The sequence below is a fragment of the Hyla sarda genome, chromosome 2 (genome assembly GCF_029499605.1).
Source record: "Hyla sarda isolate aHylSar1 chromosome 2, aHylSar1.hap1, whole genome shotgun sequence".
Classification (NCBI taxonomy): Eukaryota; Metazoa; Chordata; class Amphibia; order Anura; family Hylidae; genus Hyla; species Hyla sarda.
Window position 1 is genome coordinate 61,011,885 of NC_079190.1, and position 26,413 is coordinate 61,038,297.

The 26,413-nt window shown below is 46.8% G+C and overlaps 1 protein-coding gene across 4 annotated transcripts in view; it reads left to right on the plus strand.

Moving 5' to 3' along the window:
• Positions 1-20,981, plus strand: part of PDS5B (PDS5 cohesin associated factor B) — a 136,864-nt gene extending 115,883 nt beyond the window's left edge. For 3 of the 4 annotated variants that reach the window (XM_056561895.1, XM_056561894.1, XM_056561893.1), the window contains exons 26-34: positions 7,058-7,172; positions 9,110-9,242; positions 9,329-9,448; positions 9,826-9,888; positions 10,434-10,579; positions 13,108-13,656; positions 13,842-13,940; positions 18,685-18,826; positions 19,376-20,981. In XM_056561895.1, the coding sequence (XP_056417870.1) occupies positions 7,058-7,172; positions 9,110-9,242; positions 9,329-9,448; positions 9,826-9,888; positions 10,434-10,579; positions 13,108-13,656; positions 13,842-13,940; positions 18,685-18,826; positions 19,376-19,405 (1,397 nt within the window). In that variant the 3' untranslated portion in view covers positions 19,406-20,981. The remainder of the gene's footprint in view (positions 1-7,057; positions 7,173-9,109; positions 9,243-9,328; positions 9,449-9,825; positions 9,889-10,433; positions 10,580-13,107; positions 13,657-13,841; positions 13,941-18,684; positions 18,827-19,375) is intronic. The other variant, XM_056561892.1, reaches the window with a different exon arrangement.
• The last annotated feature ends 5,432 nt before the right edge of the window (positions 20,982-26,413 follow it).

Sequence of the window (26,413 nt, forward strand, 5' to 3'; positions counted from 1 at the left end):
TAGTGTCTTAAGGAGGTGGACATGGTCTGGTTTTCTCCAGACCAAGTCTCATATTTTTATTTTCTTAGGTTTAGGGAATGTGTTAGTTCTTTATTCCTTTTCATTTCGGTTTTCAGGTGGGGACTCAGGAACGCAATGCTCATAGTTTCCCCATTGCGAGAGGTGGCAGGCATCTTGGTCAGCTGACACCAACGGTCAGCTCTTGGGGTTGTACCTCATGGGTCCGGGTCCCCCTACCTCCCTGTTCGCCTCGCTATGAGCTTGGCTTGCCGCAGGTTAAAAGGCTGACTGAAGACTACAGTCTGAAGACTTCTTTAGGTAAGTTCTTCAGCATGAGGTGAGTATCTTTTCTCCCTAGGTCTTGAACCAACTGGAGACCCTCTGTTTTTGGCCCTATCCTGCAGAAGCTGGGGCTGGCCTGAGTTATCTTATTTCCCTGCAGGGAGATTGTTTTTTTTATTATTGGGGAGCAGTGCCTACAGTACAAGCACAGTAAGGCACTTTATTAAGTGTGTGTGTAGTAAGGGGGCACTTTATTACTTAAGTGTGTGTGTTTTATAGTACACGCGCCACAGGCTTCTCCATGCGTGCGGGTGCACTTTTTACTTTCACTTTCGGCAGCCGCGGCTGCCGACGGCACTTCGCCCGCTCCGTCCCTGGGCGCACAGAACTCACTGTAGACGGCGTGTGCGCTCTGGGTTCGGAGCGGGCGCCATTAGAGTGAGTCCCGCGGTATCCTTCGGCAGCCCGGCGGACGTTAGCTCCGCCCACCTGGCCGCATAAGCGCCTCTGTAGCGTGAAATGGCCACCAATCAGCGCGGTGCGCACGCTGGGGCCAATCACAGAGCTCCTTGCCCTGACCCGGCCTCTTCCTTCTATTGGCCGGCATCTCTTCTTTCTTCCCTCAGCACGGTGCGGAGTTCTCCTCACAGCAGCTGCCTTGGGACACAGACTTGGGTGAGACTGTTGATTTTTTTTGTCATGTCCGTGCCCAGAACTGTTCCTCCCTCTAAGCATCGGGATATCGGGAGTATTAGTTACCCATTACGCTTGTAAAAACTGCTCTGCAAAAATGCCAGGTTCTGCTGAACCCACTTGTTCTGCCTGCTCCCCCAGACCCCCCTGCTATTTTTAACCCAGGTGCCCCCTCAGAACCGGTGGGTTCGGCCGCCAATCCAGCCTGGGTTTCCTCCCTCTCCCAGTCTATATCCGACTTGGCACAGGTCTCCCTTTCTGTGGTGACTGCCTTGGAGAGGTCTACCCTTCACCGGCCCTCTAGAAGGTCCCGTTCCCCTTCTCCCTACGCTTCGCATAAGCGTAATAGGGGTGTCTCCCCTGACTCGTCCCCTGAGTCTTCTGCTAGACACGGGCGTTCCTCTCGCAGGTCTCGCCCGACCACTTCTTCAGGCCACATGCATCACTCTTCCAGAGGACGTTCCAATGGTCGCCGCTCTGACTCTCCTGAGCCACGTACCAGGTCGGAGTCTCCCTCTTCCAGGGCCGCCTCCACTCGTTCGCACTCTCCTGGAGAGCTAGCGGCCGAGGGTTCCGATTCGGCATCCGATTCGGAGGACCGTTCGGACTCAGTGGATACGGTGAACTCATTGGTTATGGCCGTTAGAGACACCTTTAAGCTAGAGGACCCAGGAACTTCGGACGCAGCTCCAGAAGTATCCTTTCATCGTGCCCGACCGGCACCCAAGGTGTTCAGCTCTCACGCTGAATTTGAGGCCATTCTAGAATCTGCCTAGAAGCACTCTGAGAAGAAGTTTCAGGGACTCAAGAAAGTCCAAGTGCGATATCCTTTCGCCAAGGACCTTGTCTCCAAAGTGACTTCCTCTCCGTCATTGGATCCTCTGGTTTCCCGCCTCTCTAAAGCTACTACTTTGCCGCTGGCGGATGCAGCTGCCTTCAAGGATCCTGCAGACAAGAAGGTTGAGTTGTTAGCGAAGTATGCCTTTGAAGCAGCAGGTTCTTCCATGCTTCCTGCCTTCGCCTCCACCTGGGTGTCTAAGGCCCTCTCGGTTTGGCATTCCCAACTCCGTCAGGGCATTCTTTTAGGTTCTCCCCCAGAAGAACTGTCTGCTCTGGCTCTCCAATGTTCCAAAGGTGGAGATTTCCTGTGTTCTGCTTCCTTGCACTCAGCTCACTGCGCTGCCTTTGCCACCCGTAATCTAGTGGCGCTCCGTCATTCCATTTGGCTTAAAACTTGGAACGCGGACGCTGCATTTAAGAAGTCTCTCACCGAGATTCCTTTTACTGGTTCTTGACTTTTTGGTAAGCGCCTGGATGAGATTATCACTGAGGCGACAGGGGGCAAGAGCTCTTTATTACCTCAAAACAAGTCTAGCACTTCCTTCCGCAGGAAGTCGTCTTCCTTTCGGCCCTTCGGACGTCTGGCCCTTCTAAAGGGTCCAGCCAGGCACCTCCACAGGACAAGAAGGTCCCCTTTTTCAAGGCACGTCCCTCGTGGAAGTCGGACACCAACCGTCCAGACCGATTTGCGACCAAATCGGGCAACCGCAAACCCATTTCTGCATGAAGGGAAGCCCCCACCCGCAGCTTTTTCTCGGGTGGGAGATCACCTCTTGCTTTTTCGAGACGTTTGGACCACGCACATTCAGGAATCCTGGGTCAGGGACGTGGTATCCAACGGATACCGTATAGAATTTTTTTCCAGTCCCATGCACCCCGTTCTCCCTCGCTTGCGAGGGAATTTCGGAAGGCTCTTCAGTCCCTTCTCATCCAGGGTGTCACTGTCCCAGTTCCTTCAAGGGAATGCTTTCGGGGTTTTTATTCCAATCTTTTCTTGGTCCCCAAGAAAAAACTGTTCTGTGCGGCCAATCCTGGATCTCAAACGTCTCAACCAACATCTTCTGATCCGCCATTTCCGAATGGAATCTCTCCGTTCGGTGGTGGCATCTATGGATCAAGGGGAGTTTCTTTCCTTGGTGGACATCAAGGATGCCTACCTTCACGTTTCAATTTTTCCCGGACACCAGCGGTACCTCGGCTTTGCGGTTCCGGAAGGTCCTTATCAATTTGTGGCTCTCCCCTTCAGTCTGGCCACAGCGCCACGAGTCTTTACCAAGATTCTGGCACCTGTGGTAGCTCTGTTACATTCAAGAGGGGTCTCAGTGATACCCTACTTAGACGACCTCCTCATCAAAGCCCCCACCAGAGCCCAGGCTCTGGAGAATGTGAGCCTCACTCTTCAGACCTTATGTCGCTTTGGGTGGATGGTCAACAGAGCCAAGTCGGTTCTCTCCCCCACCCAGTCTCTGGTCTTCTTGGGGATTCAGTTCGACTCTGCCTCGGCTCTGATTCACCTCCTGCCGGACAAACGTCTGGCCCTCTTGTCAGGAGTCTGCTCCCTCTGGACACCATCCCCGGTCTCCATCCGTACTTGCATGGAAGTCCTAGGTCGGATGGTGGCAGCCATGGAGGCCTTACCCTTTGCCCAGTTTCATTACCGTCCTCCTTCAGCTGGCGATTCTTGCACGATGGGACAAGGTCTCTCTGTCTCTCTCTGTCTCTCTCTCTCTGTCTCTCTCTCTCTGTCTCTGTCTCTCTCTCTGTCTCTCTCTCTGTCTCTGTCTCTCTCTCTGTCTCTGTCTCTCTCTCTGTCTCTGTCTCTCTCTCTGTCTCTGTCTCTCTCTCTGTCTCTGTCTCTCTCTCTGTCTCTGTCTCTCTCTCTGTCTCTGTCTCTCTCTCTGTCTCTCATCCTTCCTTTTGTGTCCAAGTCCCGGGACCCTCAGGCTCTGGCTGTGGACGCCCTAGTGATTCCTTGGGCGGGGTTTGCCCTACCCTATCTGTTCCCTCCCCTTCCCCTCCTTCCCAGGGTGCTGAGGAAGCTCAAAGCAGAGGAAGTTCCTGCCATTCTGGTAGCTCCAGATTGGCCCCGAAGGTCGTGGTACGCCGACGTAGTCAGGCTCCTGGACGACGCTCCACTGCGCCTTCCACTCCGTCCGGACCTGCTCTCTCAGGGTCCTCTTTGCCACCCCAATTTACAGTCGCTGCATTTGACGGCGTGGCGGTTGAGACGGCGGTTTTGAGGGCCCGCGGGTTCTCTTCCCAAGTCATTCACACCATGCTCAGTGCTCGTAAGCCCTCCTCCGCAAGAATTTACCACCGTACTTGGCGGTCTTATTTTCGTTGGTGTGAAGCTCAGGACTTCTCCTCGGTAACCTTCTCGGTTCCAGGTCGTCTCTCCTTTTTACAGTCTGGGTTGGAACTGGGGTTGTCTCTCAGTTCCCTTAAAGGTCAGGTTTCGGCCCATGGTTTCTAATTCTCATGTCCGGACCTTCCTGCAAGGAGTGGCGAACACTGTTCCTCCTTATCGGTCACCTTCTCCCCCTTGGGACTTGAATTTGGTTCTGAGTGCCCTCCAGAGTGCACCCTTTGAGCCCCTTAGAGAGGTGTCTCTCTGCCTCCTTTCTTGGAAAGTGGCATTTCTTGTTGCTATCCCCTCCATCCGGAGGGTGTGTAAACTGGCAGTTGTTTCCTTCCGTTCTCCGTTTCTGGTGATCCACCAGGACAAGATCGTTTTTCGGCCAGATCCTTCCTTTTTGCCTAAGGTGGTCTCGGCCTTTCATCTCAATGAGGAAATTGTCCTTTTGTCCGGCTCCTTCTCATCCTAAGGAGCGCTTACTACGCAAGCTGGATGTAGTTCGCCTGTTCGGTTTGATCTCTCAATCACTTCTTCGTTTCGTCAGTGTGATTCCTTTTTCGTCCTTATGGTAGGTCGTTGCAAGGGACAACCTGCTTCCAAGGCCACCATTTCTCGGTGGATTCGGTCCGCCATTTCGGAAGCCTATCGCTGTAAGGGGAAGATTCCTCCTTTCCTGGTTGTGGCTCATTCCACACATTCTGTTGGGGCATCCTGGGCTCTCCAGAATAGAGCCTCGCAGATTTGTAAGGCGGCTACCTGGTCGTCTTTGCACACTTTCTAGAGGTTTTACCGAGTTCATGCTTTCGCATCGGCTGATGCTAGTCTGGGTAAAGTGTTGCAGGCGGCAGTGGATCGGCCGTCTGCCTGATTACTTATCTGCCTACCCAAGGGACGGCTTTGGTATGTCCCACGGTCTGTGTCCCTCAATGGAGCCGATAGAGAAAAGGACATTTTTGTTTACCGTAAAATCTTTCTCGAAGGATCCATTGGGGGACACAGCTCCCGCCCTTTTTGGGATTTTCCTTTTGGTTCTCTGTCCGAGGATGTGTTCAGTTATGTTTTTTCTTCTGGTTCTCGGACAGTTTGGGGTTTTTCTTTGACCTATTGGTCTCCTCCTATTGCTCTGGAACTTAAACTGACTAGCTCAGACCCTGAAGGCGGGTATATCCTGCTGGGAGGAGCCAAATTTTTTTATTACCATAGTGTCACACCTCCTAGAGACGGCAGCATACACCCACGGTCTGTGTCTCCCAATGGATCCTTCGAGAAAGAGATTTTACGGTAAGTAAACAAAAATCTCCTTTTTAATCCCTTAACGACAATGGACGTAAATGTATGTCATTGTTCCGTGGTACTTAACGCACCACAAAGTACATTTACGCTCCGCCATGACCATGAACATCGGAATGGTGCTCGTGTCATGCGCGGCAGGTCCCGGCTGCTATCAGCAGCCAGGGACCCGCCTGTAATGATGGACATCCGCGATCGTGCGGATGTCCGCCATTAACCCCTCAGATGCCGTGATCTGCTGCAGTGCGGCACTTAAAATAGATGATCTGATCGCCCGCAGCGTAAAAAAATGTAAAATAAAATTTTTAAAATTTGAAAACCCCTCCCCCAATAAAAAGGTAAAACGTCCGTTTTTCCCATTTTACTCTCAAAAAAGCTTTTAAAAAATAATTAATACACATATTTGGTATTGCAGCATGCGTAAAAGTGTACTATTAAAATATATTATCCTGTACGGTGAAGGGCGTAAACGTGTAAAAATAAAAATAAATTAAAAATTAAAAAAAAATCCTAAATTGGTGCTTTTTGTGTCACATTTTATTACAGAAAAATGTTTAAAAAGTGTATAAAAAGTAAAACCTAGGCAAAAAGTGGTACTGATAAAAACTACAGATCATGGCGCAAAAAATTAGCCCTCATACCGCCCCATATACAGAAAAATTTGAAAGTTATAGGTGGTCAAAATAGGGCAATTTCAAACATACAAATGTTGTTAAAATGGCTTGAGGTTTTTTTAAGCGGTTCAGTTAAAGAAAAGCACATAACATGGGTATCATTTTAATGGTATTAACCTACAGAATAAAGAAAACATGTAATTTTTACCGGAAAGTGTACAGCGTGAAAACAAAACCTACCAAAATTAGCAAAATTGCGGTTTTCTTTTCAATTTTCCCACATAAATAATATTTGTTTGGTTGCACCGTACATTTTGTGGTGAAATAAGTGATGTAATTACAAAGTACAATTGGTGACGCAAAAAAAGCACTCACATGGGTCTGTGGATGGAAATATAAGAGTGTTAGGCTAGGTTCAGACTACGGAATCTCCAGGCAGAAAATTTCCACCCGGAGATTCAGAGTGCGGCCAGCGCTGACTGAATCAGTCGGTGCTAGGACCGTGCAGACACTGCAGTCTCCAATAGACTGCAATGTGTTCCGCGAGTATTTCCGCCTGAAGAAAGAGCAACGCCATTCTTCAGGCAGAAATTTCCAAGAGGATTTTCCGTTCACAAATTCCGCTTCACAAATTCCAAAGTGTAAATTTGTGAATGGAAACCCATTCACTACACTATACATTTTAGCAAGCGGAATTTCTGCCTGCAATTTCAAAGCGGAATTGCAGACGGAAATTCCGTAGTCTGAACCTAGCCCTAGGATTTTTAGAAGCCAAAATGGGCCTGGTCCTTAAGGGGTTAAATATGCTGCTTAAGTTGTTTAAAAAAAAAAAAAAAAAATACACAAAAAAAAAAATGGTTGGGTGAATTGCTAGATTGCTCTGTACTGATTTACATTTTGCTACATTGCACACAAATGTATTTATAAGATGCTACTTAGGGTGATGTAAAATATACTAAGAGTAATTCCATTCTTCATACAGAAAAGCTGCTTTCTCTCCTGCCTGAATATGTTGTTCCGTACACAATTCATCTTCTTGCGCATGATCCAGATTATGTGAAAATTCAAGATATAGAACAACTTAAAGACATTAAAGAGTAAGTCTTATATTTTACTATTCATAGGTATGTGTTTGTAGTATGCAACCAAATGGTTCATTTTACTCAAACTGACATTACTCCCAAATAGTTAGTTATAGTACATTATTTATTTACTCTTACAAAATAACTGAAAGATTTGTGGTCTGAAAACAATCCTTTTTTATATATTCATATTTTGCCAAAGAAAACATTTTATCAAAAACAAAATACTAATATTTTAATTTTGGGAAAAGTTCTTTAATTGGTGGAGTACACCTGATTTTTTAATTGCAGCTTTGGCATGCGACTTGGCATGCCCTCCATTAGGGATCGACAGATATCGTTTTTTTTAGGGCCGATACCGATCGGTGGAGGTTAGGGCCGATAGCCGATAACTTATACCGGAATATCGGTATAAGTTATCGGCTATTTATCCCCCCGCGACACCGCTGCAGATCATTGATTTAAAGTGGGCACTTTAAATCAATGCACTGCAGTGTCTTTTGCGTGCCATAGGCCGCCGCGGCCACCCGCTTCTCTCCCCCTGCCTGTCCGGGGGTCCTGAGACCTATCACCGTCACCGCTCCCCCCGCCGCGCCTAGGGGTGCCTCCAGCTGTTGCAAAACTACTACTCCCAGCATGCCCGGACAGCCGTTGGCTGTCCGGGCATGCTGGGATTTGTAGTTTTGCAACAGCTGGAGGGCCTACTGTCCATCCCAGACCCCTGACTCACCTTCCCAGTTGCTGCAGGGACCGTCCGGGGAAGGTGATCTGGGCCATCCATCCTTCCTGTAGTGTCTGGCGGCATTTCGGGTGGAGGGTGAACCGGTCCGGGCTGTCCTTCTTCTCCGGGGGTTCTCTTCTCCACTCCGGGCAGGCTCCGGCCTATTAGCGCTGCATAGACGCCGCTGCGCAGCGACGCACCTGACGTCACGGCATAGTGGCATCTATGCAGCGTACTAGGCCGGAGCCTGCCCGGAGTGGAGAAGAGGACCCCCGGAGAAGGACAGCCCGGACCGGTTCACCCTCCATCCGGAATGCCGCCGGACACTACAGGAAGGATGGATGGCCCGGACCACCCCCATTACGGGTAAGTTAAAAAATTTTTTTATTGACTCGGAGGGTGGGGGAGGGGCCCGACCGCAATAGCGGTATGGGCAAAAATCCATACCATGGGAGAAAAAAAAAAGGTATCCGGTTCATAACGGTATACCGCCCAGCACTACGGTGGGGGGTGCGACGCGGTGCATGGGGGCGGTCACGGCGGGTCGCGGGGGGCGGGCATTATCGGCTTATCGGCAAGGTAATTGCCATACCGATAATCGGTCGATCCCTACTCTCCACCATTCTCACATTGCTGTTGGGTTTGTCTGTCACTCATGACCCAAAAATCTATGTAGCTCCACTTTGTCTGATGGCTTGTGATCATCAATCTTTATCCTAGTCAGATTCTAGGTAATAATGGGGTCTAGGTCCTGAGATTGGGCTGGTTAGGACAGGGTCTTGATCTAGTGGTCCTTCATCCACAGCTTGATTGAACCTGGCATGGAGTACTGTCTTGCTGGGAAAAACAAATTCTCAGAGTTGGAGAAGATTGTTAGAGTAGTAGTAAGGTGTCCGTCCAGGTTACGTCTGCTTGTCACAAAGACAAATCTGCCAGATTCCAGCCGTGTTGTTGTAGATCACTGATCCTCCATAAAAACTGAAAGGGATGTATTGTATAAGGGAAAACTTGGCTGTTTTCTGACAGAAACAGTAACACACCTGTCTATGGTTATGTGCTGGATTGCAACCAGGCCTAGTTCATATTAGTGCAGCTCAATACTAGACACTACTCATGGTCAGAAACTGCACCAACTGACCATGAGTCTGTATTTTATTTTATTTATTTTAATACTATTAGGCACCTAAATGTATCCATGTTTCTTTCTTTTTTTATTTTATTTTTTTTAAAGGTGTCTATGGTTTATTTTGGAGATCTTAATGTCTAAAAATGAAAACAACAGCCATGCCTTCATAAGAAAAATGGTGGAAAACATAAAGCAGACAAAGGATGCTCAAGCTCCAGATGACCCAAAAATGAATGAGGTGTGTAGATGTGAAGTGACTATTTTACAGATATTTTGCGCATAATTGGTGACAAGTTTTTTTTGTCTTTTTTTCTTCTTTTGCAGAAACTATATACAGTTTGTGATGTGGCAATGAACATAATCATTTCTAAGAGTACAACTTATAGTTTAGAATCTCCTAAAGATCCAGTATTACCGGCACGTTATTTCACACAGCCAGACAAGGTACGTTCTGGAAAAAAACTTAATGAATTGGTGTTACACTTGGTAACTGGACATGTTAGAAGTTTTGATCTTAATGCTATGTTCACACTATAGAATGTCTGCATGGAAAATCTCTGTGCGGACATTCTACAGGAATGTGCCATCTCATAGACAACTATACATTGCGTGCGGAGTCTGGAGAAAGAATGAATGTCTTTATTCTTTCTGTGGACACGGAAATCAGAATTTCCGTGCTGAAAACATCTGCCGTGGAAATTCCGCTGTGTGCATAGTGCAGCAGAATCCTGTTGAATTCAAGGGCTCTCTGCTGCAGCATATATCTCACTGCAAAACATTATATTTAATGTGTATTCTTGATTGATTTATTTTTGTTACAGAATTTCAGCAACACCAAAAATTATCTTCCTGCTGATATGAAATCATTTTTCACACCTGGAAAGGTGAGTTTTTGTGTTCACTGAACTCCCAAAATACAGACACAAGAAATACAGCATTTACAGTTGTTTTATTATTATTATTATTATTATTATTATTATTATTATTTATATATACATAGGGTGGGCCATTTATATGTATACACCTTAATAAAATGGGAATGGTTGGTGATATTAACTTCCTGTTTGTGGCTATAATATAAATATATATATATATATATATATATATATATATATATATATATATATATATATATATATATATATATATATAAATACCGTTGGTAGAAGCAGCAGACCTTTTTTAATAAAAAAAAAAAAAAAAACTTTTTCTGAGTGGTATAAAAAATGTATGTGTTTCAGATAGGAGACAGTCACTGTTCGCTCTAGAAAAGTCAGTGGGCTTGCTGGCAACATGTCTAACTATATCTGCATCCCTTTTTTACAGCGTGCTAATGTATAGCAAGATGTGTGGCTGAAAATTATGTGAGTGAAGCCTAATTTTGGTTACATTTTGTCTTATTTTAATATAGTTAATGTTTGTTTTTTAGCCGAAGTCCACAAATGTTCTCGGAGCAGTAAACAAGCCTCTGTCCACAGCAGGGAAACAAACGCAGTCAAAGTCATCTAGGATGGAGACTGCAAGCAATGCAAGTAGTGGTTCTAATCCAAGCTCTCCAGGAAGGATTAAGGGAAGGTAGGAAACACAATATTCATTCTTTTACTTTACAGTATGTAGTTGTATACTCCCATTTACAGGTTTTTTGCTTTTATTTATTTTTTGTCCTTTTTGAGACCATCTACATAAATCTACAAGAGATACCTTGGACTCTCTCTTTGACGCACTTAGATACAGTCTCTAAGATTAACATGTTACAAGGTGCTCCAGACTCCCCTATACATGTGTTAATTGTAAATGGCTGCATCTCGACCAGTTATCACTTCACTGCATCCACAGTGTTTTTATTGCTTTCGTCACATGGTAGTTCTTTGCCATATGAAAGAAAGCCATGATTTGCAGTTGTTGTCCGTTGTTTGCAAAGTACATCTTTACCAGAAGGAACGAAAATGTCTCTCTGATACCACCTGTTGGAGGTAAAATGCTCAGCACCTTCAACACTTGAAACATACCAGACCATAGGCAGGAATGTGGAATTCCTATCGCCCGACGCCCAGGACAAGCAGTTTCGGGCGCCGGGCAGGTGAATTTGTCCGGCCCTTAGCCCAGCTTCGGGCAAGCAGGGCCGGACCTGACAAGTTGACCGGACCTCTGCAGTCTGTATGGAGCGGGCTGCCGACTCCTGCCCGCTCCATACTCTAAAGCCCCTGGCTGTAAAAACCTGTGTCCTCCGAAGCAGATCAGGGGAGATGAGAAGCTGTGTATTTGTCTTCTCTCCCCTGCTCTGCAGACGTACGGGGGGAGATGAGGGGGCGTGGCTTATTTCTCCCCGTGCAGACCTGCGTCCTCTGCCTTCACTCCCCCCAGCTGTAGCTTCGGAGAGCTGAGGGGAGGAGCGGACGCAAGTCTGCACGGGGAGACTGCATGCGGTTCTCTGCAGTATGTATGGAGCGGGCTGGTGATTCCTGCCCGCTCTATACTCTGCAGCTCCCGGCTGTTCTCAGTAACCGGGGGCCGCCGCTGATAGCCAGCATGCAGCGATTAACCCTTTAGATCGCCGCTGTCAAAGCTGACAGCGGCATCTAGGTGGGGTAGTGGGGTGGATCCCCATCCCCCCCCCCCCCCCCCCCCCCGCGCAGCGCAATCGCGGGGGGAGATCCACTATATACTTACCTCTGCTTCCTGCTGTCCTGCTCTGTCATTGATAGAGCCTGGCTGGACCAGGCTCTATCAATGGATCACAGAGCACACAGATTAATAGAGTTCAATAGATCTCTATTCATCTGTCTGAGGAATCTAATGATTCCTCCTAAAAGTTTTAATAAAAGGTTGAAAGACACACATTAACCCAGTGGTCTTCAAACTGTGGCCCTCCAGATGTTACAAAACTACAATTCCAAGCATGCCAGGACAGACGTTGGCTGTCCCTGGCATGCTGGGAGTTGAAGTTTTGCAACATCTGGAGGGCCACAGTTTGTAGACCGCTGCATTAACCCCTTCCATGTTAAAACTTCAAATCGCCCACTTTTCCTATATAAAAACATGTAAACATAATAAAAATAAACATATTTGGTATCGCTTTGTGCGTAATGGTACAACCTATTAAAATATAACATTATGTATCCCGTACGGTAAATGTAAAAAAAAATACCAAACCATAGATTTGCAATTTTTATAATATCCCAGAAAAAAAAAGTTAAAAAGCGATTAAAAAGTCAGATCAATACCAAAATGGTACCGATACAAAAAACAGATTATGGTGCAAAAAATGAGCCCTCATACAACCTGGTATGTGGAAAAAAATAAAGCTGCAGGGGTTAAAAAATGGCAATTAAAAAAATATGAAAAAGTTCAGAATTAGTAAAACATGACGAAAATTATACAAATCTGATATTGCTGTAATCAGGCGGCCTAAAGTATAAAACTAACATGTTACCTCAACCACAAGGTAAATGGCGTAGAAAAGAAAACCACCAAATCTGCAAAATTATCTTTTACTATTTTAATTTCACCTCCCTAAGTATATGTGTGTGTGTGTGTGCGTCTTTGTGTGTGAGATATATATAATTTTTTTTTTTTTTTTTTGGGTTCAGAGAATGTTATTGAAAAATTTAAAGGTATCTTTATAGTAGGTAGTTATGGCTATTATAGGGCGAGGAGGAAAAAATGAGTGTAAAAGCGAAAATTGGCCCGGACAAGTGGATCATCATGAGGGACAAGTAGATTTTGCTCCATTTTAGTCCCATGGACAAGTAGTTTTTTATAAAATTTCCACACCCCTGCCATAGAGGAGGAATGAGGGTCTGATTGCTGGGACACTACTCTCTCTCGAGAATTTGGAGGGAAATATGGAGCCATAGATACATGCCCATTATCAATGGAGCTTAGGAGCATAGTTGTGCTTACTTGGAAGCTAAGCTTCTGGGATAAATGGTTCCAGAATCCCAGCTCTATCTTTTATATTCTGTTCACATCAAAATTCTGATGTGACATGTGTCCCTGGCAGTAGACAGGTTAAATCTGTTAAATACAAACTAGGCTTGTAAAGAACTATAGTAAAATAGATCATTTTAACCTATTTTTGTTTTCAATTTTATTTCATGAAGACTTGACAGCACTGAACTTGATCATAGTGAAAATGAAGACTATTCAATGATGTCTTCTCCATTGTCCGTTAAGAAAGTTGATAAGAGAGATGACTCTGATGTAGAAAAGCCAAGAGGACGTAAAAAACAATCTCTCCTAGACCAAGATGATAGTTTAAGTATGGATGAACTCTCTAAATCTGTTCAGGAATCAAAACCCAGGGGTGGCCAGCGTGGTAGAAAGAGAGCAGCAGCTGCTTCTGAGTCTGACGACCAACAGTGGCCTGATAAAACGTTAAAGGAAGATTTGCTTGAATTTGAAGATGAACAAAATAGTCCACCTAAAAAAGCAAGACGTGGAAGACCTCCAAAGTCCGCTAAGCCAGCACCAACAAAGGAGGAGCCAGCACCAAAGACTCCTAGGAGGGGGAGAAAAAAATCTGTCCCTGTAGAAATCCCCCAAGAAGATGAAGAGGAAGCACTGGATATCAGTGAAGAACAAGATACTGAAAATGTAGAACAGAAAAAAAGGGGAAGGGGCGCAAGAGCTCCTCGAAAATCTGCACAAAAGTAAGCTGACATTTCAACTTGTGATTTAATTTGTTGTCTTGCTGCACACCATTGAGATGAAATCCTAGAGGGAGGTTATGGAAACATTATACTATAATGCCAATCTTATGAATCTGTCCTGATTTTATCTTCTTATGCCTATTGTACTTCAAAAAGAAGGACTAATAAGAAACTTTATTTCCTAGAGCTGACCAGTTAGAATCTACTTTGGAGTTATCTCCAGTTATACCACAGAAAAGACGGGGCAGACCACCCAAAAATCCTCAAGTACAGGAGAAGAAAGGGTAAAGAAAACTCTTAAATGCTTTTTTTTTTTTTTTGTATTTGTATTTTTCATCTTTTTGTATTTTTTTTTTAAGTTTTTGTGGAAGAATTATAAGCCATGGGATCTTGCGCTTACACACTCCAGTAATAATAATAGTATGAGGAGTTAACAAGAGAGCTGGCCTTGGTTTAGGCCAGTGTTTCCCAACCGGTGTGCCTCCAGCTGTTGCAAAACTACAACTTCCAGCATGCCCGGACAGCCAAAAGCTGTCTGGGCATGCTGGGAGTAGTAGTTTGCAACAGCTGGAGGCACTGGTTGGGAAATGCTGGTTTAGGCAGTCTACTACTATGTTGTCTGTGTGCATGTTCAGGATTTTTAATTGGCAGAGAGAAGCACTTTGGAGCACCCAATTTCAAATTGCTCTGGTAAAATGTAAGCGGAGCTGTGACTAGTAATGGGCAACTGGCATATTTCTCATTCAGCTCCATTGGGGGACACAGGAACCTTGGGTATATCTTGCTGCCACTAGGAGGCTGACACTAGGCATAACATTAAAAAAAAGGGTCGCCTCCTCCCAGCAGTATATATCCCACCTACTGACTTAGAGACACTCAGTTTTAGCTTAGTGTCCTAGGAGGCAACACAGGTCTGGATTGCTCTAGGCCTGGTCTATTTTATTATTTTCTAGAGTTAGTGTTTTAGATTTTTTTTTCTCCTTTTTTGTTTTTTTCTAGATAGGGGCGACAGGAGCATGGTGCTGCCTGTTTCCCCACATGCGACTGAAGGGCACGGTCCATAGAGTACGTCCGTTAACCCTTCCTCGCCAGAGGCCAGCATCAGGTTTGTACCTTGGGTCCGGGTCGCCTATTGCCACTGCTCGCCCTGCTTACTGAAGCCTGGCATGATGCAGTTGGCTTAGTCTGGTGAAGACTTCTAGGGAGGTAAGTATACCTCCATAGTTTAGTGAGTATGTTCCTTCCTCTCCGGCACCCCCACTCACCCCACCCCACTTCATCTAACCTGGGGCCCCTCAGGATCTTATCTCTAAATGGACCATTCCACCATCTGTGGACCCCCCAGTCTCCCGCTCTGCTGTTGGCGGATGCCGCTTCCTTCAAGGATCGGGTCGAGAATTTGGCCAAGTACGCATTTGAGGCAGTGGGATCCTCCCTGCTCCCAGCCTTCTCTTCCACCTGGGTCGCGAAGGCCTTATCGGTGTGGGTTTCACAACTCCGTCAAGGGCTGTTGTCCAGGGCCTCCCCTGATGATCTGGCTGTGATTGCTCTCCAGGTTTCAAACGCAGGTGAATATTTATGCCAGGTTTCTTTGCAGTCTGCTCGCTGTGCGGCTGTCGCGTCTGGCAATCTGTTCGCCATTCGCTGCTCTATGTGGCTTAAAGCTTGGAACGCCGATTCGGCTTCCAAGAAATCCCTGACGGAGATGGCCTTTACTGGCGGCTGCCTTTTTGCGAAACGGCTAGACTACATCATTTCCGAGGCTACGGGCGGTAAGAGTTCTTTGCTTCCACCAGAACAAGGCGCGCCGCCCTGCTGCTCGTGAGGGTTTTCGTAAGTCGACCTCCTTTCGCGCCCTGGGCAACAGGAAGAATCGTGCTCCTCGCAAGGTAGGCAGGGCCCGTCCTTCAAACTTTGCCTCTCATGGAAGCAGGATAGCCGTTCCAACCGGTTTCCCGCTAAATCGGGAACCCGCAAACCTTCCTCGACCTGAAGGGGCGCCCCCACCCGGGATTTCTCCTCGGGTGGGTGGTCGATAACTCCTTTTTCGGGACGTCTGGTTGGCGCAAGTCCAGGGTTCGGGACGTCATCTCCGACGGTTACCGAATGGAGTTCGCTTCTTTTCCCCAGGATGTTTTTTTTCCGGTCCCGGCCTCCTCGTTCACCTGCCCTGGCTGCAGGTTTTCACTCTGCCATTCGCACTCTGCTGCAACAGGTTGTCATTTGTGCCCGTTCCATCTCAGGACCGTTTAAATGGTTTTTATTCAAACCTCTTCGTTGTCCCCAAAAAGGAGGGTTCGGTCTGTCCGATTTTGGACCTAAAACTCCTCAATCAACCTCTTCGACTCCGCCACTTCCGAATGGAGTCGCTACGGTCGATTGTTGCATCCATGGATCGGGGCGAATTTCTGTCTTCAGTGGACATTCGGGATGAGTATCTCCACATCCCGATTTTTCCTCCTCATCAATGTTTTCTGCGTTTTGCCATTCCGCAGGGTCACTTTCAGTTTATGGCCCTGCCCTTCGGCCTTGCCACAGCCCCCAGAGTCTTTACCAAGGTCCTGGCAGCTGTTATGGCCATTCTCAGGTCCCAGGGGGTCTCTGTCCTCCCTTTCCTGGACGACCTGCTTATCAAGGCTCCGTCCCGAGTCCAGAACGAGGACTCCACATCACTCTGCTGACCCTAACCAGCTTCGGGTGTCTGATCAACGAGGAGAAGTCCCATCTTTCTCACTCCTGGTCGCTAGTTTTTCTGGGCCTCCGGTTCAATACAGAGAGCGCCCGGGTTTTCCTCCCTCCGGACAAAGGGAGCGCTCTGCTGTCCGGTGTTCGTCACTTGAGACGCCCTCATCCGGTGTCCATTCATTCCTGCATGGCAGTACTGGGCAGGATGGTGGCGGCCATAGCGGCGGCTCCGTTCCCGCCCACTTCAGTGGGCCGTTCTGTCCCTCTGGGACCATTCCCCTTTGTCCTTGGATCACCGGATCCGTCTGCCCACCTTGGCTCGCCAGTCACTTCTTTGGTGGCTCCACTCTCCTCTCCTTCTGAGCGGCAGATTGGCCCCACCGCTCTTGGTACGCCGACGTGGTTCGGCTTGTGGCGGGCGTTTTTTCTTTCGGCTGCCAGATCGCCTCGATCTTCTGTCTCGGGCCTCTTTGCCACCCCAATTCACAGCCGCTGCATTTGACGGCGTGGCGGTTGAAACCGCGGTATTGAAGGCGCGCGGTTTCTCCTCTGGGGTTATTCGCACTATGCTCGGCGCGTAAACCGTCCTCGGCTAGGATTTGCCATAGGACTTGGCGGGCCTATTTTTGGTGGTGTGAGTCCCGCTCTCGTTCTCCGGTTCGTTTTTCTCTGCCGAACCTTCTGGCGTTTCTGCAGTCGGGTCTTGAAACGCGTTTGGCTCTTAGTTCTCTTTTAAGGGACGGGTGTCTGTGCTGTCTATTCTTTTCCAGCGGCATCTAGCTTCCGACTCTTCGGTTCACACCTTCCTCCAGGGGGTGGCTCATGAGATTTCTCCCTACAGGTCTCCTACTCCCCCTTGGGATTTGAATTTGGTTCTGAACGCCTTGCATTCCGTTCCGTTCGAGCCTATCCGCGACATTTCTCTTCGTTTCCTTTCTTGGAAGGTCGCCTTTTTGGTAGCTGTGACCTCGATCCGACGGGTGTCGGAATTGGCAGCTCTCTGATGTCAACCTCCTTTCCTGATTCTTCATAGAGACAAGGCGGTTCTTCGGCCAGTTCCTTCTTTTCAACCGAAGGTGGTCTCTTCTTTTCATCTGAACGAGGATATCGTTCTTCCTTCCTTCTGCCCTGCTCCGTCCCATCCCAGGGAGCGTTCTCTCCACAGTCTGGATGTGGTCCGGGCTTTGCGAGTTTACCTTTCGGCCACCTCTTCCTTCCGACTGTCGGAGTCGCTGTTTGTCCTTCCGGAGGGCAGACGCAAGGGGTTGCCGGCTTCTAAAGCCACCATCTCCAGATGGATCCGGTCTGCCATTTCCGAGGCGTATCCTTCCAAGGGGAAGAATCCTCCCTTCCGGGTTACGGCTCTCTCCACTCGCTCTGTGGGGGCCTCTTGGGCGGTCTTTAACAGGGCTTCGGCCCTACAGGTGTGTAAGGCGGCCACTTGGTCTTCGGTGCACACGTTCACCAAGTTCTACCAAGTGCACACTTCTGCATCCGTCTACGCCTTTTTGGGGCGTAAGGTTTTGCAGGCAGCGGTGGCTCTGCCGTCCGCTTGATTCCGGGTTGCGTTGTTTTTCCCTCCCCGGGGCCTGCTTTGGTACGTCCCATGGTTCCTGTGTCCCCCAATGGAGCTGAATGAGAAAAGGAGATTTTTTTACTCTTACCGTAAAATTTTTTTTCTCAGAAGCTCCATTGGGGGACACAGCTCCCACCCAGTATTTTAGTTGTGGTCTGAGAGTCGGTCGCCTGTCAGTCTGTTGGTTCATTTGTTTTGACTGGGCTCCCTCCGGACTCTGTATTTTTCGGTTCCTCCTATTGCTTTGGGACTAAAACTGAGTGTCCCCCAATGGAGCATCTGAGAAAAAGATTTTACGGTAAGTGTAAAAAAATCTCCTTTTTTGACATTTTGGTAGCTTTGTAAATCTAGGCCGTTCTGTTGGGGAAAATGCTGTCTTTAATTGTAAAGGGTTGAAATCTGACCTACATGTCTGAACTCACCCTTAAAGTTCATGTGAATGCTATTTTGTTTTGTTTAAACTGGTATGAAATTCTGTTTTCTTAATCTATTTTGTATTGGTTGGTTCTCTGTTTCTGTGTAGGAGTTGCTAAGATCCCTTGTATAGTCTTTGAGTTAAATGATAAATGCTGGCTGCTGTGCTCACCACTGGGCTAGATTAAAAAACTTATTCTGTAAGATTTATACATATAACTTTGTAAAAAAAATAAAATAAAAAAAAAAAAAAAAAAATTGATATGCTCCACTTTTTCCTCACTGTTGTACTTATTCTGTTTATTCAGAATAGATGAGCTACATCAATCTTTACATGCACTCTATTTATTTAGTAATGTAGGTCGACCAAGAAAAATAGTGAGTAAAGATCCTGAATCTGATGAAGAAATGGATATACCCCAGAGTAGTCCAGCTCTTAGTGAGGCATCCAGGGAAGAGGAGGAGACAGAAGAGGAAGAAGTAACGCCTGCACCAGTAAGTTCAGATGTATGGGAATATTTGACTTTTGGAGAAAAAAATTATGATAAATCACTACACTGTGTGAGATTACATACAAGTATACACAGATCTTTGCCTCCTTTAGTCACCTTATCTTATGTTTGTAGATGCATGTTAATTCAAAGCTCATATGAGCAATGGCATGTCTGCTACTGTGTCTTGCATCCTGTATTGTATCTGCATTACAAGGAAAGACAATCCAGCAGGCAGCACCCATAGATGCATCAACACTTAGTGAATGTCATATAAAACATTTGAACATCATGGTGTGTAGAAACAGTACATTGTGCTGTATATATTTTTCCTTTCTGTATAGAAAATCAGACCAGGTTCATCTTTTCTTTTGCAGTTGATAATACATATATGCTGACAAACAGCAGTGTATGTCAAAAGCGCACCTTTTTGGCATACATTGGCAGCATGAGGGCTTGTGATTACATTCAGTATGCGCACACAGAGCTTTCTCGGTACATCTGCTGAATGTAACAAAAAGTAAAGTATGAACAGACTCTAATATCTTCACAGGTACGGCGTCGATCTGCTAAAAAACGATGAAGGAACAGAAACTGCTTTCCTGGAAGAAAAGTAAAGAAAATGTCTGTTGTACAATGAAGTAGGACTGAGGCGGTTCATGTACACAGTGGGGTCATGCACTGACAACAAGAATGGACGTCACACCCCTGCAACTGCAGCCACAATTGTTTATCATTCGCTATGGAAAGTTATGTGGTTTATAACGTGTGCTGGACATGTAGACCTAAAATTGTACATAGCCCCTTTTTTATGCGTCATAAAGTGCTTGTATAGCTTTTATTTTGCAGCTTTAACTGACAAAAACAGATGGTCATCTGGTTTTTCCAATATGACGGATGAAAATGAAGCAATATTTGCCATTGTGTTTGTAGTAATTTCTTCGGCCATTTACTGTGAAAGAATTCATTTTGGGAAGTGTCATATTTTATCAACAAAGGTTTTTTTTTTTGTTGTAAGTCAAATGGTCTTGCAACTTTCAATTATTTAATCCTCTGTGAATTTTTGGCCGCCTTTTTGGTCTTTTCATGGTGCTTCATTCTTCTTTTTTTTTATTTTTTATTCAGAAACCTTATGTCCAATAGGATGACACAGCCTGACAAAGTCAGATTGTTGTCATTTTTCACCTCAGTATTGTTGCCAGACCTGGCTGGCTGTATTGTGGCATTGCAAAACTGTATGGAAAATGATTTTAAACTATTATAATTTTTAAAGTGTTTGTGCTATGAAAATAATGTATTAAAGACGCTACCTATTTTATTCCCCTTCGCTCTAGTTTGATGTAGTTTGCATTAAGCATGTGTTTTGGGGGAGGTTCATATTATTTAATTTTTTAAAGATTTGAAAGTAGTTTTTTAGTTTGGTAAAAGCACCTAAAGATGATGAATGTGGGAAGAAAAGTAAAGCAAAAAAAAGTAGGTTTGTGGGTTAGCTTTGGGCTATTGTATGACTTGAGTTGTCATACCTTCATAGGTAATTGTGACTTATGCAACTTGCAATGCTAAAATGTAATAAAATACACTTGCTTAGAGCAGCACAAATAGAGGGTCTATAAGCTGAGCCTTTAGAAAGCTGTGTGACCAAATAAGCTTAGGATAGCACTGAGCAGCTTGCATCTTTTTGTTATACATTAAAGCTGTTGGGAGCTCACAACACATTTTAGTTAAAGGTAATTTTGTCAGCTGTATTTGCTGCGGACACAAGTGTAAGTGTATCAAAGCAAACTGTACCTTTCCTGGTGCTGATAGTGGTTGCCAAACTAAAAAATTCACCTTTTTATTTCTCAGCCAAGTGTTAAGGAGGCATGGCCGGGCTGCTTAAATGCCCCAGCCTGGCATGCCTTCTTGTTCCCTTCTAGTCTCCCACACTCTCCTTGATTGAACAGATCTCTTTTCTCAGATCTATTGTGCAAACTTGACAGCTGTCATGCTAGTCACACTTGCCAGCAGGTGCTGAAGCAGGAAGAATAGTGACATGTTTTCCTCCCCTGCCCTTTTCATTCCAGCAACTCAACTTTATTTGAAAGGTTTTCTGAAGGGGTCTGCTGTGGCTCCACACTATGACTTAGTGCCTGGTAGCTTTGTAATAGAATTAGAAGATGGAATAAAGATGTAAGGCAGTAAAAAGAAAAAGGTATGACAATGAAAGTCTATTATTTGTTTCTACTTTTGGTGGACAATCCAGATTAGGGAAAAATATTGGGGTATTCTTTGGGGGAATCTAAAATCTGGACGCCTCTTTAAAAAATATTCCCCATTTCGTTTATAAGAATGGCAAAGGACTCCTAAAATGTAGCAGTGTTCGATGGAGAGAGGTGGAAATCGCTGGTCATCTGCTCCACTGGGAGTGAAATAAGACAGCATGAGTGATCTGCAGTAGGCCCATAAGGGTGAACAATTTCTGTATTTTTCCAATGAAATAAGTATTTGAATAGTTATGTCCTTGGAACTGTCTTTGCACATTTAAAGGGACTAAAATCTGTTAATCATACAATTGTGTTGTCTATGGACATATGGCATAAAGCAGCATTTTTTTTTCTCTGTCGCTTCTTCATTGGGGGGGGGGGACACCTATACTGATGGGTATATGCTCTTGCCATTAGGAGGTGTTGACACTAAGAAAAATAAGTAGGCTCCTCCCTGGCAGGATGTACCAGCCCACTGGAAGTGAGGTAACCAGTTTTAGCTAGTGTCAGCAGGAGGCAAGACACAGGTCTTTTTTTTATTATTTTCTAGTAAGGGCTGTTTAGTCATTCTTTACTCCCTTTTTTTTTTTTCCCTTTTCAGGCGGGGGTTCAGGAGCATGGCGGTACCTGTTCCCCCATATGCCGCTAAGGGGCATGGGACATAAAAGTATGCACCGTTAAACCCTTCCCGCTAACGGCCAGCGCCTGGGGTTGCACCTTCAGTCCTGGTCCCCCTATTTTCTCTGCTCGTCTCGCTGTCGCAGCCTGACGTGATGCAGATGACTAAAAAACTGGCTGAAGACATCTCTAGGTGAGTATGTGAAGATGGGGGAGGACTTAGGGGGTTAATATCTTTTCCAGATATCTTCCGGGGTGACTCAGGCGCCTGCTCTGTTACCTTAGACTCGACCCCGTTAACTCCGTCAGCATCCATCTCTTCCAGGGTTTCTCCCTGTTGGGGTGTTTCTTCTCTATGCTGTTGGTTGCCCTGTATCTGTGTGTGCTCCTTCCTTGCATTTGTAGTCACCTCTTTGTATCTTTGCCCAGCACCGGTCCTCAATATCTTTGTGTTGTAGAGGAGTTCATGGGGCTCCGTACTAGAGCTGGGCAGTATGACCAAATATGTGTATCACGTTATTTTTGTAATTTATGGCGGTTCCACGGTATAGAACGGTATTTCTTTCACCACCCTCCCTGCCCCCAAATCATGTTAAACGCCAGTGCTGTTCTGCTCCCCCCCCCCCCCAATTATCAGCTCAGCAGGGTACTACTCACATGTGTCACCCGCAAGCCCTGCCCATCTCCTCTTTGTTGGGGGCCGCCGGCGATGGAACTCTATACTGTACGCCAGTGGTCTCCAACCTGCGGACCTCCAGATGTTGCAAAACTACAACTCCCAGCATGCCCGGCTGTCCGGGCATGCTGGGAGTTGTAGTTTAGCAACAGCTGGAGGTCCGCAGATTTGAGACCACTGCTGTACGCTGTATCCCTATGCCCGGGCTGCAAAAGATAAAGAAAATAAACTTTAACTTATCTACGTCGGCCTCGCGCGGTTCCTTGGGACTGGAACGTCAGACAGCCTATCACCGGCCGGAGCGATGTCGTCCCCCCCGGCCAGTGATAGGTTAAACGCACTGTCATGTAAGAAGCCGGCCAGAGCTTCTTACATGACAGTGGGCTAAGCCTATCACTGGCCGGGGCAGGACATCGCTCCTGCCGGTGATAGGCTGTCGGCTGTCCCGACGTTCCAGTCCCCAAGGAACAGCGCGAGGCCGACGTAGGTAAGTTAAAGCTTTTCTTTATCTTTTGCAGCCCGGGCATAGGGATACAGCATACAGCAGTGGTCTCAAACCTGCGGACCTCCAGCTGTTGCTAAACTACAACTCCCAGCATGCCCGGACAGCCGTTGGCTGTCCGGGCATGCTGGGAGTTGTAGTTTTGCAACACCTGGAGGTCCGCAGGTTGGAGAGCACTGGCGTACAGTATAGAGTTCAAGCTGCCCGCAACAAAGAGGGCAGTAGTGCTTGCGGGTGACACGTGTGTAGTACCCCGCTGGGCTGATAATTGGGGGGGAGCAAAAAAGCACTGGCGGGTCACATGATTTGTTGGGGGGAGCAGAACAGCGCTGGCGGGTCACATATTAGTTCCCCGATGTGGGGACTGCGCAGCACTGGGCTAATAATTCATTCCCAAGGGGGAGGGGCCCAACCGGTATTGCGGTATGGGGAAAAATTCATATCGTGCAGCCTAAAAATTTCGGTATTCGGTATGAACCGGTATACCGCCCAGCCCTACTCCGCACACCTAGTACTTTGTTCTGTTGCCGTGGGGGCGGCATTTTCTCTGCTCCTGCAGTGCCTGGCACACTTTTTTTTTTTTCATCTCCCTTCCTACGTGGATTAGGGAGCTTGGCGGCGGGTCAGTGCGTGGTTTTTTCCTCTCATCCTCCCCTTGTTTCTAGGGCGACTATTTAGCTGAGCGCTTTGTACTACCAGGATGGAGCCTTCCCTTTCTTCCCACTATATAGGTGGGGTGTCGGGCTGGGCTCTTGTTTTTTGGCTTTCTATACTTGTGTACTTTTGCCCACTATTGCTGCCTGGCTCTCTTCCGGTTTCTTGGCTGTCTACTGCTGCTCATTCAGCCTTGACACACTCCTCTATTGGCAGAGTTTATGCACTCATGTATGGCTCGATGACAGCCGGTCTAGCCACAGTCTGTTGGGGTCCTTCCATTGCTCTCCTCCTTCCTCGGCGCATTCTCCCTGGAGGGTGTTTTCATCCTCCCTTTTGACAGCGTCAGTGGTCCTATAGGACACATATGTCTCTGGAATAGCCTTCCTGTGACCTGCTGGGTTCCCTGTTGTTCCCCCTCCGTTCCCTTCCTGGCGGGATGTTGCTTCGGGGTGCTCTGGTCCACTTGGACCACTGGGGGCCAAGGCCGGTTTGTCCCTTGTCTTGGTTTGCCATGTTTTCTAGGTCGGCACTCCTGGTTATTGGGCTTTAGTGATGGTTCAGGTCTCGGGCACAGTCCTGCCCAGTCTTCTTCGCGATCCCACTTGTAGGGCGTTTTTTTCGGTTCCGCTCTTCTGCCTTGTCATGGAAGTTTGTCTCCCGGAGCATTTTGCGATTCCTCGGTTTCCTTACCCTTCGGGTGTACGTCTTTCAGGAGACTCAGGAACCTCCACTTCCCATATCTGTTGCTCTGGTGTTCCGGGATGCCCTTTTCTGGGCGTTCCGCTACTTTTTTGTCTGTTCTTCCTTCTGTTCTCCTTCGAGGTCCAGGTACTCCCGAGATGAAAGGCGTTCCGGTCATCCGGATTCTGCCAGTCAAACTCATTTCGCCTCCCGGGTGCTCGCGTCGGGCCTGTGGAAGTTTTTGGGCATTTTTTGGGGGGATTTTTGGGCCTGTGGAAGTTCAGGTTATTGATCTTATCTGACAGTGCTAGAGCCAGTTTCCGTCTTTCCTTTTTTCAATGGTTTTCTAGTCTCCACCTTCTGTGCTCTCCTTTTGTTCAGGCATCCGTTGCGCTCCCTGGCGTTTTTCCACCATGTTCTCGTGTATCGGTTGACTCTGGATGGGGCTCTCTTGTTGTTCCCTGTTCCATTTTTGTTTTCCAGCCGGGCTAGCCCTCTGTCTGGTGCTGTGTTCCTTGGCGTTGTTTTGCTACTTCCTTCAGGGTGGTTCCGGCCCATCTGGCTTCCTAGTCGACCTTTTCTTGTCTCTCCGTAGGGACGTTGGTTTAGAGTCTCTGCTAAGCATGTAAGCATGGTCCCTTCCTTTGGTGTCCTAGTCCATATCCATGGATGGGGGATTTCCGTGAGCTCAGTTTCTGGGCCTCGGTTGTCTCTGGCCTGGGGTCTTGTCCGCAGGCGTTACGGACATGTGGATTCAGTCTCGGGACGGTTCCCCTTTCGCTAGTGGTTGTTTTTCCCACCCTAGGGGACTGCTTTGGTATGTCCCATCAGTATAGGTGTCCCCAATGAAGAAGCGACCGAGAAAAGGAGATTTTTTTCTTTGTACTCACCGTAAAATTTATTTCTCGTAGCCTTCATTGGGGGACACCGCACCCACCCATTTTTTCCCATTTTTGTCTGGATAGTCTATTCCGGTTAATGTGTTTTTATTAGGGATTCTTTCTAGGGTCCTTCGGACATGTTCTTTGTTGGCTTCTCCTACTGCATTGTGACAAAACTGATTACTTCCAGTGGGTGGGTATATCCTGCCAGGGAGGAGGCGACTTTTTTTTCCTAGTGTCGGCTCCTCCTAGTGGCAAGAGCATATACCAATCAGTATAGGTGTCCCCCAATGAAGGCTTCGATAAATAGATTTTACGGTGAGTACAAAAAAAATCTTTCATGACCCATAGACATGAATGGAGGGGGCGTGACGGCAGGAACACTGAAGCTCTAAACTTCCGTGTTCCGGATGCTGCCGTTGCTGCCCAGAGATCGTGGGGGTCCCTAGCAGCGGGACCCCGTGATCACACCTCTTATTCCCCCTATCCTTTGGATAGGGGATAAGATGTTTTCCGGCTAAGTACCTCTTTAATGGCCAAGATTTATTAGAACTGTGATAAAGCTGGCTTTCTGCTGACACCTCTGTCCGTGTCAGGAACTGTCTAGAGCAGGAGCAAATCCCCAAAGCAAAACTCTCCTGCCCTGGACAGTTCTTGACACAGACAGAGGTGTCAGCACAGAACACATGGTCAGACAGAAAAGAACTATGCAACTTCCTGTGGTAGCATACAGCAGCTGATAATTTATAAGACTCAAAACTTTAATTTTTACAATTTTGAATTGCACCTTGTTTTTCAGGCAATAACCCATGAGGGGCATGTTTCCCTAATGTGGGTGGTGTCTTTTCAGATCCCTCTTGTATAGCAGCCTTGACAGTTTTTGGGGTCTCCTTTTCTTTTCTGTGGGATGTAATATGCTGGGAAATGCTGTCCACGGACAATTCTTGACAGCCATTTGGGAGGAACTGGTGGCTGCCGCCTCTTGGTTCTCAGATATGTGATTTACTCACTGCTTCCTTGAATTCTTGGAAGGACCCTTCATGACCAGCATTCCTCTGAAGGACAAAGGAATTATACAGCCCAACTTGGATCAGGTACACTGACACACTTAATACCATGCCTTTTTATTTTCGTAAGGCACTTTAGGGCTGCAGTACCTTATCTGAAAAGTCCACCCCTCCCAATGTTTTTTATAATCCTCGATAAACACAGGCTTGGTGGTCTGCTCTGTGGTTCCTCTGATTGGGACTGGGGTGAATTGGGCACCATGGAGTGTTGTCAACACAAGGACATTACGTTTGTCCTTGTATTTGAGCAAAATTACACTGTCTGA